The 13003-nt window shown below is 41.2% G+C and overlaps 1 protein-coding gene across 3 annotated transcripts in view; it reads right to left on the reverse strand.

The window, feature by feature from the left end:
* Positions 1–9684, reverse strand: part of nipbla (NIPBL cohesin loading factor a) — a 32461-nt gene extending 22777 nt beyond the window's left edge. For 2 of the 3 annotated variants that reach the window (XM_071513252.1, XM_071513236.1), the window contains exons 1-11: positions 9345–9684; positions 7682–7752; positions 5214–5366; positions 4775–4940; positions 4002–4102; positions 3670–3784; positions 3051–3214; positions 1784–1932; positions 1253–1343; positions 701–919; positions 72–326 (exon numbers count right to left, since the gene is read on the reverse strand). In XM_071513252.1, coding sequence (XP_071369353.1) covers positions 72–326; positions 701–919; positions 1253–1343; positions 1784–1932; positions 3051–3214; positions 3670–3784; positions 4002–4102; positions 4775–4940; positions 5214–5277 — 1324 coding nt within the window. In that variant the 5' untranslated portion in view covers positions 5278–5366; positions 7682–7752; positions 9345–9684. The remainder of the gene's footprint in view (positions 1–71; positions 327–700; positions 920–1252; positions 1344–1783; positions 1933–3050; positions 3215–3669; positions 3785–4001; positions 4103–4774; positions 4941–5213; positions 5367–7681; positions 7753–9344) is intronic. The other variant, XM_071513244.1, reaches the window with a different exon arrangement.
* Positions 9685–13003: the final 3319 nt, after the last annotated feature.

The following is a 13003-nucleotide window of genomic DNA, read 5'->3' on the forward strand; positions in this document are numbered from 1 at the left end:
ATTTGTACATGCAGCACAGTCACAGTTCCGTTTCTTATCCCCATATGAATTTCTACAGATATCTTACACACCTTTGTCTTGCACCTCCTTGGAACACTTCTCGCTGGCCGCCTCTCGTTCTATCCTTTCGATTTCAGCCAGGGCATCCAGTTCTGCTTCATCGCAAGGGGAGAAGGGAGGCTGGAGGCCACTGGCGCCACCTGTCTGCTGGGAGGCCTGCTGCTGCTGGCGGGCTCCCAGGTTCTGCTGGAGAACAGGCACCTGCTGGAAGCCCAGTTCTGCTTCCATGTTGTCAGAGTTCTGGTCCATGCCTGGTACAACGTCACCTGGAGTATTTAAAAAAATAAAAGGTTTTAAAAGGTTGTTTTAAAAGTGTTTCTCTAGACAGTATATAGTGAACAGAGACAATCAATGGGGGGTTGGATGGTGACATTCAAGGGATTCAAGAGTTTTGATTGACAATGTTCTATCTTTGTTGTTGTTTTTTTGTTTCCTTTTTTAAGGAGTGAGAGCAGCATATCCTTTTCTAAGTATATATAATTTAACAGGTACTTATGAGAAGTGTGAAACTTGAGGCATAGGAACCGTAGCAACACAATGGAAAATATTGATGATAGATAGCTGTGGACATCCAACTACAGACTGGGCCAGTTCAAAATCTTCATTAGACCCATTTACATTCAGTTCAGGAAGCACTTACCTGGGGGGTCGGACTCGTTGGACTTGACCCTGGACAGCTTGAGGGTGAGTTTGGTGGAGTCCTTGTTTGGAGAGCTGACAATGTCGTACATATCTTTCTCCTCTTTCACCGCCGGGCCTTTCTTCCTTTGCTGAAGCTGTTTCTGGTCGGGTCCTCCCTCCCTTGGTGAGGCCGCATAGGGAGGTGGCGACTGCAGGATCAGCGGGGGACGAGAGCCCGCTGAGAGGAAGCAAAGCAAAAAGAAAGTTGTCTTACAAGGTATGAAAAAAGTGCATGAACCCAGGTATAACACTGTGATGACATCTGAAAAAGAGAACTGAAAGCATTCCACTCTAATGCTATGCCATCTTTTCCTAAAGGAAGAAGGCCACTAAGGTTGAAAAAAACATCACCAGTGGCCTAGCATCAAATAGCATGATAGCATCAAACTACTTTGTTGTTGTGAAATGCAGACTGTGAGGCTTTTACAGCACAAGAGGCTGCTCCTAAATGAGAAGAGGTGAGTTTGCATGAAAGCAATCTAGTCCCATTTTCCTCCCCCTGCCTCCTTACGTTTGGGTGTACCTTCACTCCCTGCTGGGGAGCAGCCGGACTGGGGAGACCTCAGAGGGAAGGAGGCGTTCCTCATGGTGGAGTCACCATCCTGGACACACATACAAGACAGAGGTTAGCTACCAAGCATGAGCCTTAAACTCAAATTTCACCAAAGTTTTGCCGCAAAAATGTCTTTACACAACTAACAGGCAGGCCAAAACACTGAACTCGGTGAAAACAACAGAGAGTCACCACTCTTTGAAAATGCTTTCAATGGTGTAACTTTTTAGCCACCTCAATAGATGTTTCAGGCAACAGTATCATGTGTGATGATAATCTAGCAATAAAAGAGGTAATAAATGAACACCATGTGAAAATGTACTAAATGTTTGGTCCGCAGCATTTCATTTTTGTGCACATTGACTGGCTTGAACGGGTTTTGGAGCGGGATGTGCATGTTTTTCTTTGTTGCTCATTCTTACCTTGTTGGCAAGTTTAGGTAGTATATTTATCATGTATTCATTCATTTCTACAGTATCACAGTCTTACGTCGTTTCCCAGCCGGTGTACAATGTTCATGTAGTCCTCAGTGCCATGTCTGTCTGGGTGGTGGTTGGCAGTGTTGGCCATCTGACCCGACACCTTGCCCTCATGGATGTTCCTTATGCCACCTGGAACCATGGGGCTTGCCACGGACACTGCCAGATAAAGTGGAGAAGATGCCACATTTATTGAAACCATCCATTAATCAAAATGGGTGTGTGTCCAAAAAAATAAATCATGAAAGTATTAGATCTATTTGCTTCATCAAGAGAGAGCATCAAGCACTTACTTGAGCCAGAGTGTTATTAGAGAATTTTGTTCTGAGTATTTGATCACTTGTAGCAGAAATTCCCAGTGTGGGGTCTGAGTTCCTCCTGAGTCCTTTAAGGGGTTCCAGGAGATCCCCAGCACAATGAGAACTAATTTAAAATCACTATTAGCTCATTCACTTTAAATTAGGAGAGTGGGAGAATGATATAGGAGTGTGATTCTCCCCACACTTATCTCCCCACCAACAGTATAAATTCAGTACCAAATTATATCCAGCAATAAACCCTGAAATTAAAACACTTAAAACCCCCTGACTTGAGGCATACATTTAATTCTGCAGTTTTCTCACATGTGAGCCTGAGTCTCGAGCCTTGCAGTTGATCATATAGGCTACAATAGCCAGGGTGCTAGTTATGGATAAGGCCCTTTAATTTCCCAATTGAAAAATGCATTTCTGAGCTGTCATTTCAATTTCAAACTTATTTTTTTTGCAAAGGCCGTGTCAGTGCATTTTTCCTAATAGGAAGTTCTGTTATCTCTGGAACACAGCATAAGCTGGTGTTCAAACTTGACATTTCTCACCAATGTAGTTTACAAAAAACAAAGTTTGCATTCTGTCAAGCACTTTGCACCTATGACGCAGTGCATAGTGTTGTTCAGACAGACATCAGGTCAGGCTGGAGGTGCTGACACAAACTCAACAGAGGCAAAGTTTATGTTAGCCTACACTATGAGATGACGGGGTAACCCATTTATAATTAGCTGTATGCTATAATTGCTTTGCAAACCTAGCAGTAATCAGATGAGAGTATAACAGTCAGCTACTGTAGCAAGTTAGCCAATGCTTTTCTCATTAGATTAAATAGAGAAAGATAATTTAATGCCTGAACAAAGAAAAGCAACTGCGCTCACTAAATGAAATGTCTGGGAAACACTGATCCATATTCAACAAATACCGCCATGCACACACACACTCTCGCACAAACACACTCCTGAGTGTCACCTTGCTGTATCTGTTGGTGTTGGTTATAGCTGGGTGGTTGTTGGTGGGGATACTGCTGCATGTAGCCAGTGGCAGGGCTTTGAGGAGTGTAGGGGCTGGGCACTGGACTGTTCTGCTGGCCCATATACCGGCTACTGGAACCAGACTGGGACGACACAAAACGGCTGGGAGAGGTGATGGAGAGAACAGGGAGGATGTGAGCATGATATGGGAGAAAGAGAGAGATAGAGCAGGAGGGTTGTGGAGAGAAAAAGCAGAGGGAGAGAGTAGAAGGAAGTTGCATGGTGGACAGTAAGAAAAAAGTATGCAGTTATTAGTGTTTTGATACCATGATATAGCATAGCGATAGTGTCATTTTATTTCACTATTTTTCAATTAATCCTAAATATAGAGATACTATGCAATGAGATTTGTGCTATGACAAGACTATACATACAGCAAATTATCCACAAAACTGTGTAACAATGCCAAATCATGTGGTGTGATCAGGAAACAGGAATATAACAATAATAAACAAAAAGGTAAATAATGTGGGAAAAAACGGAAATGACCATTATAAATGATGCCACTTGATGCTATACTATCATACTAGTGAATTCCATTTCCCACCCCTACCTACCTTGATGGGTTGGGAGAAATGGCTGCCTGCTGGAAGTTCCCAGACTGGGCTGGGCTATGCATGGAATTCTGGGTAATCTTGTACTGTGGTACCATAGGCTGCTGCATAACATCTGCTTAGGAATAGAAAAAAAACTGTTGAGATGTTGTCATTATGTTACAATTACAAAGGAGTTAACAGGTGAGAAAAACCTATACAGAATTATAAATGTATTTAGTTTATAAATGTCTGTGTGAGTGTGTCTGTATGATTGTGTTGTGTGTACTTGTAAGTGTGTAAGTACATCTGTATGCCTTCATATCACAATGTGCTGCATGTGTGTGTCCCCATACTTTTCTCCCTGAAGATGCCAGGGTTCCTGGCCAGCATGGTCTGCAGCAGCAGTGGTGCATCTCCCTCTGGCTCATCGCTACCCAGGTTGTCCTTCAGCTCTCTGGAAAAAGACACACGCAGCGAGAACAGGTTCTGTCACATTATAATACACAGGAAGTATGATGGGTCACACAAAGAATCAAGTTCAAAAACTGTATATCCTGATCCTCAACAACAGGTGCTAGAAAGAATCCATACTATGAAAAATAGAGCCTGTATTCTGCTCCCAAGTTGTATTTTGAATAACAAAGGCAAAACTATTAAACTAGTACCAGAATGCTGCAAGTTATGCATTTTTGGTTCACTATCATATGGAAAAAGACAAAAGTAACTTTGGTGCTACTGCTCTTTCAAATTTCAATATATGCATGCATAAGCAATCGCACATGCAGAAAATGCATACTGGGAACTTAAAATAATTTCACTGATAATTTATATCCATATTATTCAAAATGCATTGGCTGAGATTTTGACTGGTACAAATAAGACAAAACTACATCACTCCAGTTCTGGCCTCTCTTTATTGGTTTAGAATTAATTTTAAGATTTTACAGGTCATGTTTAAAGCAGAGTTATGTCTGGCCCCAAGCTCTATCCGGTTAACAAACTGGTTCACACTTTTCAGGCCAATGTGCAGCCTCAGATCCACAGGCAGGGCCCTTCTGGCTGTTCCAAAGCCTAGGCTTAATACTTAAGTTAGCCAGTCCTCTGCCACGCATGCACTCCTACTCACATGTGCTCTGTGGAGACCTGGTTGAGGCCATGGGCTAGCTGGGAGGCCAGATTCTCATCCCGACAGGCCAGCAGGCAGGTGACGTCCTCTGCAATCCTCCCATTGTATAGTAGGCTCTTAGTGGTGGTGGCCGGGAGAGGGGAGGGCAGGGGCAGCTGGTTCAACACTGAGACAAGGAGAGAGAGAGAAAGAGAGAGGAAGCAAGGGTGGCAGGGAGGTAGGGAAAGAGGGAAGGAGGGAGGGAGAAGAGGCAAGCAAGAAAGGAGACATGGTGGTAGAAAAATAGGGAGAGGGAAGTAGACAAAGCAAGAGAAACCAGAAATACAATCACAATTGGAAATTTACAGCTATTAAGACAGAACTTTTCAGCTGGTAATCTAAACTACAGGAGAGCGAGAACAAAAATTGTGTGTTTGTAACGGGGCTGTGTGTCACTCACAGTCTGTGAGGCTAGCAATCCCAGCAAGAGTGGTGATGGGAACATGAGGCATATCCCCATTCATGCTGAAGGTGAGGGTGGGGGAGTGTGTCGATACACAGGTAGATCAGGGGGGTCGATGGACGACACACCCGTCCTCACATCTCCTGACACCTGGGAGAAAAGGAGGTTAGTAGGCGAGGGAGACAGTGAGAAGGAAAGAGAGACAAGGGAGACGAAAGGGAAGGAAAAGAAAGAGGGAAGAAGAAAGAGGGAAAGAGTTAGTGGGGGGGTGATAAAAGAGAGAGATATGGAAAGAAAGGAGGAAGAGTAAAAACAAGAGAGAATGGCTGGTATTAGTCAGGGATGTCCCAAACATGGAATCACCTGGACGCCGATTGCCATCAGATATTTGCTATGATATAAAATCAGAGATTGACCTGCTAGCCTATCTGCTCTGACACTGAAATCAGATTTTGTCAAGGAGAAAAGTTGTGCCTTTTGCATCATCTGTAAGCCACCAATCAACGTGTCCTAGTACATCCTGTCAGCTAAGAAAAAATGCCATGTTATTGACCATCTATTAATGCGTGATCTTATTGTTTTCACTCACACATCTAGTATACTAGTATTTTCATATACTCTATTGATAAGCAGGTGGGACATTCTCTGTGCTCTCTACTTGTTGCACAGGGTCGGCCAGCTAGTGTGGTGCTCCTGGAGCAGGTGGAGGTAAGGCGTCTTAGGGGGCGTGTCCACCAACTGACCTGTTGAGCACTTGAAGCGCTGGTGCTGAGCGCTTTGGCCGCATCAGGTGAGCACTGGAGTGGGGAGCTGAGAACATGTCTCCTGGTGTTGTTGCTCTGCTAAACGCTAGCCTAGCTAACGTTAGCTAATAAACGGCAGGATGCAGGCTCTTGGTCCCGCCCCTGCTTCATCCTCATTGGTTGGCAGAACTCTGAAGTGGCATTCATGAGCGGTGCGCTTCAGAAAAGTTGAACTAGTTTCAATTCGAGAACAGGTTCAGTGCTCACGGTGCTCGGCGCTAAAAAGAGGTGAGGTACCTGTTTTGGGTCGTAGGCACTGAAAGCGCCACTTTTCCATTGGAATTAACGACAGAACAGCGCCAGCGCTTTTTTCACAGGTCTTTGGTGGACACAGGGCCTTACTCAAGGATACTTCAACAGGTATGGCTGTACGGGGATCAAACTACTACTATTATATTCTATTTACAGAAACAGACCAACAGCGAATTTTTGAAAAGAAAATCATCTGAGCTGATTCTATTATATTGTAATTATTATTAATACACAGAGTGTATTAATTTCCAAAGTTCTGTTTTAAAAAAAAGATACTTATTTTGAGTTATGTGAATAAATGTGATGACAGAATGTTCAGTCTTCCACTAGTAGCACATGTGCAATATACCTCTATACTTCAAAATGCAAACTGTTTGCATTCTCTGCATGAAATGATTGCAATACCCTAGTTAGCCTATTATCAGTACACCAATCACCAATTTCATATTTATAGTGAATATCTACTATTATTAATCAGTGATAACTGATGGGGGGGCTACCCTGAATCCAAGTCAGTATTTTGTCCTTTTTTGCTGTGTTGAAATATTGTATCTGTTCTGTCCTTTGTATCTATCAACCGCTGGCAAAACAGATGCAGCAATAAATAACAGAAACACTGTTTTGGAGGGAATAGTGTTGAAGCTCAATAATGAGTAAGCCCTTGACATCCTGGTTGGCCCTGTCATGGGTGTCATGTCACCAGGCTTTCAGTGTGACATCTGTGGGCACATCAACATTAAAAAATAATTTAAAGCTTTTCTCTACAATTCTTAGTTAATGTACCTGTTACATCTACTTTACATTAGCAAAATAATATTGAGCAGTAAACTGCCCTGGCTCTTTCAATTACTACATTGAAAGTCCAATCTCCTGCATGGATTTCAAACCATAGGCTTGAATTTGGCATGAACTCTTCCCTCAAGGCATAGCATGTTTTGAAATCCATGTGACATAAGTGGACGAGCTAGGGCCCTATGGTGCTTTCAAATTGTCTGAAATCCACATCCTTGTAAGATGTCCTTGACCTCTCAAGCAACACTATGAGGGAAATCAAGGAAAAGGGGAGGGAAAAGCCAGCTGCAATTTTCAGAATATCTAAACGCAGCCCACGCTTCACGGATAAGACTCGTTGCTACAATAAAACGCAAGAAGGCCAGCTCAGGGCTCTCTTGTGATCTACATCATTTAATTTTCCCCAAATCAAAGTTTTGGTGATTTCTCTTACATCAAAACTGATGACATGCAAGACACAACATATTTTCAAAGCTCTTCAAACATGTTAAAAACATTCTAAATTGAGGCAAAATGAGGCAAAATACACCTTATTATGAAGAATGACTATGGAGTGTTTAGGAAATCTTAAGTGACTCAAACCAAGCAAACCAAGCCACTGCCTGCTGGTACAAATACCTTTTTGAAGAACTCTGTTCAGTCTTGGTTGGACCCACTGACATTTCAGAGAAAAGTCCTACTCCTACAATCTGTTGAAAGAAAAAATGGCACTACATCAGACTTGATGACAGACAACTGACAAATGCTGCATATCATGCTTCCTTATGACAATTACAGATGTCCTGCCAATGGCAGCTAGACTAAAAACCAGCCCAGAAAAGCATAATACTGGAAGACATCACATCATAATATTCACTGTCAGACATACATTGAATATTGGCAATGGTCTCTTTATCGCCACACATTTCTCAAGACTGATAAACAAAATTATATGTAACAATGTTAGTCAAAAGTGAAACTCTCCACATCAGGCTTAGCCTACTTCTACAGATATGCAAAAACCTCTTCAAACAACTTCTGCATCAGCAACTGATGGCATGTAACGTTAAATTTGTCAACACAATATTGCAACCAACAACTTGCAATTCAATTATTGAGGACTTATTGGATATATGTGAAATAGGTTCTGCATGACATAACGTTACAGCGAGTCTATAGATGGAAAATGTAAACACCACCAGCTAGCTGTCGCACGCTGTGTCTATGCCCTCTCTCTCTCTAGGCAGGGGCTTGGCTGACAGCTGTGAGACTGACAGGCAGGAGGCAGCACAAAGGAACAGATGCACTGTGATGGTGGCGGCGGTAGTGGGGGGGCTGCATCCTCCTGTAGCTAACAGTTACCGTATGCTTTTAGCAAGCTGGCTAACATTAATGCAGACAGCAATGAAACAGTGTTTGTTGTGGTTAAGACGCAAGAATATTTACGATCCCCACTAATCATAACAACTTATCTACCAGACGCCGATAGTTAAGGTTAGCTGAGATAGCTTGTGCTCAGTCAGTAGGAGGTCAAAACATTTCAAAACAGGACACCAATCAAAACTAACGTTAGCCCTGCAAACCAGTCTGGGAAGCCAAAACAGAACGTCTAGGATCAGTCAAACGATAGAAAATAACGTTAGCCAACATAACGTTAGCCATTCAGATAACTGTTAATCTTGGTAAGCTCGAAATATGAGTTGCTACCCGCTATTCGCGAACAAAACCATTACACTGGCATGAAGTTAACTGCCTGGATAGCTTTCGAGCTAACCGCGTAGCTAATGTTTCCACTTACGCTAGCAGCTAAGCTCACTAACGTTAGCTGCCTAACGTTCGCTAACAACAATAGTCGCGCTTTAATGGCTAGCTAGTTAAGCTAACAAGCTATAACTGTTGTTAGTTAGCTACTAACGTTGTTCCGTCAAAAGAAGCGAAAGCTAATTAAAATAAACTATAAACCGCTAATCACGTTAATTAACGTTAACCAAACAACTGTGAGCTTGAGAAAATGTGAAGGAATTGGACAACAAGATGTAAAGGCAACGGCACAGATTCTAATTCCGTGGCAACGGCCCAATCCTCGGGCTCGACAAATGACATCCAGTTGAGGCCGTGCGCCTCAGCAGAGCAAAAACACACCTAGCTAGCTGGTTGGCTAGTTCGTTAGCTTCCGTTACCTCTCGGTCAACGATTATCGACGCTATCGGTGGTATGCAGCAGATCATTTATTTAGCAATTTTTTTTTAAATCGCAATTTAGAAAGCTCACTTAATCAAGATAGGGAACTGCATATATTTACCTTCGGATGTTGCGTTCAAAGGGAGGGGAATGTTTTAGCTTGGTTTGTGTCCGTGTCCGTATCTCTAGCTCCCCCTTTCTTCTCTTTCGCAGCTCCTCCAAAAGGAACTCGATTGGCTTGCCAGCTAGCTGGTTAGCTAGCTTGCTAGCTATCAACAATAATCCGGGTCGGACTGATTCGTTCTTCTTCCGTCACTCAAGGGTGAATGTTCCAACGTAAATTTATGGGGAAACATTCGTTCTTCGGTGTTTCAGTCGGTCTGCACCGACATAAATAAAGAGCGTAGCCAATTTCGACAGTAAACGAGAAATATGACGATTGTTGCGATGATCAAGAGGCTCTCCTCTCGTAGAACAAAATGCCGACCGGAAGTTCTGCCGTCTGACTGACCAAAGATCTCAAGAGTGACTCCCTCCATCGGCGCCAAACGAAATGCCATGCAACATGTCGCACTGGAGCCACTAGAGGGCGCTGCAAGACAAGTTTCTGCTTTCTGTATGTGTGGTGTGTCCCTTATGAGAGAAAACTATAATCCTAAAATCAATACCTTGCTGTATTTGTATAGCCCCCTAAACTATAGCAAGGCTATAAGGCTATACATCCCCATATGAATATTATAGTGGTAATATAACATATAAAAATACCACAAAGTACGATAGCATCATAAACTTACCACAGACACACTCTAAATCCATATAAGAATATTATGAATATTATAGTGATGCAATCGGACATAAAAAAATATATAAATTACGATAAGGTCACTATTAGTACCACGACACATTGTTAGTCCCTACGTGTAAATTATTATAGGAATATTTTAGTGTTACATGGAAGATAAACAAAATACCATAAAGATATAGTTGCTATAAACCCATTACTAGGCCCTATCACTGATAAACCATAAGTTCCTATAGAAATACTATAGTGATTTTATTTATTTATTTTTACGTGTGTACGTGTTAAGATAAAGGTAAGGGATAAGGTTAGGCATGTAGCAGTGAGGATAAGGGGTAAGAGTATAAGTTAAATCTGCCCAGAGCAAAAAAGACATTACCTGTTGTAAAGACTGTACTTTGCAAATGGAGCAAAATTTACAGAAAATACTGTATTTTTTCATATATATATAGGTCATTTTTCTGTGCACACTACTTTTTCACTTTGCAGGAAATTAGATCACTATTTGACCTCAAGGTGTCAGCACATAGGCACTTGCTGAATATCATGGGAGTCTATGATGATCTCAAATTTGTCTCATTATAATTGACTATGAGGAAATATACAGTATATGTGCAAAATCTGTGCTCTCTCTGTTTGTCAGAGTGGGGCAGCAGTAGCCTGAAGGTGAGGGAAGCAAGATTATGAATGGAGCTGGTTTGAATGCTATTTCCAGCTTGGTGGGGGGAGGAACGTGAGTAATGCTGTCCTCTCCATTAACAACAACCACTGATGTGACCTTGAGCGAGGTGCTGAACCTCCACCTGCACTCAGTGAGCTGTTTAGTGGCTTAACAGCAAATGATTGTGGTAGTACTGGGTAGCTGCCAGGTATGAATATGAGCTTCCTTCCCTTCCCAACAACTAAACTACTCCATAAGGCCACTGCTGAAAATAAGAATGTGTCAACTTACCTCGTTAAACAAGGATTTAAAAAGTCTGTATCTATTCATCAATGTGTCTGTCTACTGAGCTGTACTTTGTGTTGATCTATCTGTCAAACTACAGTTCCTATTAATTTCCCTAGAGGCTTAGATGTCTTATTCTGTCAAGATGCCCAAGATAAATACACAGCCACTGATTCCATTTATTTTTTTAATTCAAAAAATTCTATACAAGAAAAAATCTACTCTTATTCAGTTTTGTGTGTGTGTGTGTGTGTGTGTGTGTGTGTGTGTGTGTGTGTGTGTGTGTGCGTGTGTATGTGTGTGTGTGGTCACGTATGTGTCTGTTCATGAGGGAAATGGTCATATCAAGAAAGACATCAGCAATTGTAAACAAAGGAACTATTACATTTCCTCAAGTGTGTAGAAGAAAACATTTGGTCCTTTAAATCAGCCAGCAATGCATTTGTAAAAGGAACTGGAGGGATCGTTAGTTTGGTTCTCAGGTTCTAAAGGAGCATGGTTACAGCATCTTCACAAAATCCTCAAGTAACCTTTTACAATTTAAATCTACAATTAATGTACACACATATCTACATTTCTCTATATAAATATATTCAGAGGAATCTTCTATACAAAGCAATTTCTAGCAGAGAATGAGAATGTTATATTTGTTATATAGAATGACTTAGTTCAAATAGGCATAGTACTTGGTAGGTAAGTAAGATGGGGGAATGCAGTAAAATCCATACAGCATAAACCCATATAAAACCATATGAAATAAGCACTAGATTTTATTACTTACAGTGAACTGAGAATAGTCAAGACTAGAATTTACTCATGTTAAATTTTAAAATCTTCATGGCCCAAACAGTGAAAAACGATTGAAACTAACTAAAATTACCAACCTACTAAAACTACCATTTCACTAAGCAAATAGAAAGTAAATGCTAACTTTACAAGAAACTATAAAATATTGGCATGCAAATTGACTAGAAGAATGTTTCAACCACATTATTAAGAGTCCCATGGTCATGTTAGAGGGTCCGCCTCAGTTAAGAGCTTAGTGTTGTGAGGCAACAGACTCACGATCATCATTACTATTTATTAGAAATAAAATCCGTACTATTTTACCATTGAAACAGTACTGTACTATTGTGTGTTAAGTGTGCTCTTTACAAAAATAAAACATACAGAGAATTTGGATGATGATTTTGGTGCATTTTTGGTCAAAGTATGATGCTGATCTCATTATGGACAGTTCAAATTCTCCTGGTAGTTGATCAGATAAGTCTCCACTGATTTAAAAAAAAATCTTTCAACGCTGAGAAAATTCACAATTAAAAACTTGGCTGAGTTGTTTTGGTTTGTTAGCCCTAATGATTGGTTTGAGGAACACACTATATAACATATTTAACTGAAAACAACATTGATCAAACAGTCAGACAAAATGTGAAATTAAGAGCTCTTGACAACTATTGCCAAGATATTCAGAGAGTTTCTTTTGCCTAATAATAGTATTTACCGACCTTAGACAGTTATGATCAGGACAAAACCATGTCTGCTTCACAGCATTCAAACAACATCATTCTGTCAGTGTATACCTGTACAAAAACACCAAATCAAATCACACATGCAAAATAACACCACTAATGTCTGTACAGAGACTTGTGAAAAGAGAGCCCTTCTTTCCCCCAAAGAAGTTAGCCTGGTCACCCCAGTGTATGTGCATGATATCCAACTCTTTTCTATCGCTGTCATGTCAGTCTATGCAATTTTACTACCACTTCACTGCCATATATCACATTTATCACATTTATCACATCATCAGTATTCTAAAAAAAAAGCCAAAGCCAGAAAAAGTGTGTGCCAGTATGTGCTGCACTCTACTGTGGTCCAGAGACTCACAGCAATACTGGCCTCTAAAGGGTTGTGAGAGGAGTTGGATATCATGCAGACAGACCACAGACCACCAGGCTCTAGAGTATTTCATTCTCAATAGTAAACAACTGCCACCCTATGGCAGACATACATATTGTACACAGACCCTTAGAAAAAA

This window comes from Centroberyx affinis, unplaced genomic scaffold, assembly GCF_046629955.1.
Source record: "Centroberyx affinis isolate AG114_WGS23_722 - 3 ecotype Tasmania unplaced genomic scaffold, CSIRO-AGI_Caff_v1 ptg000281l_1, whole genome shotgun sequence".
Classification (NCBI taxonomy): domain Eukaryota; kingdom Metazoa; phylum Chordata; class Actinopteri; order Beryciformes; family Berycidae; genus Centroberyx; species Centroberyx affinis.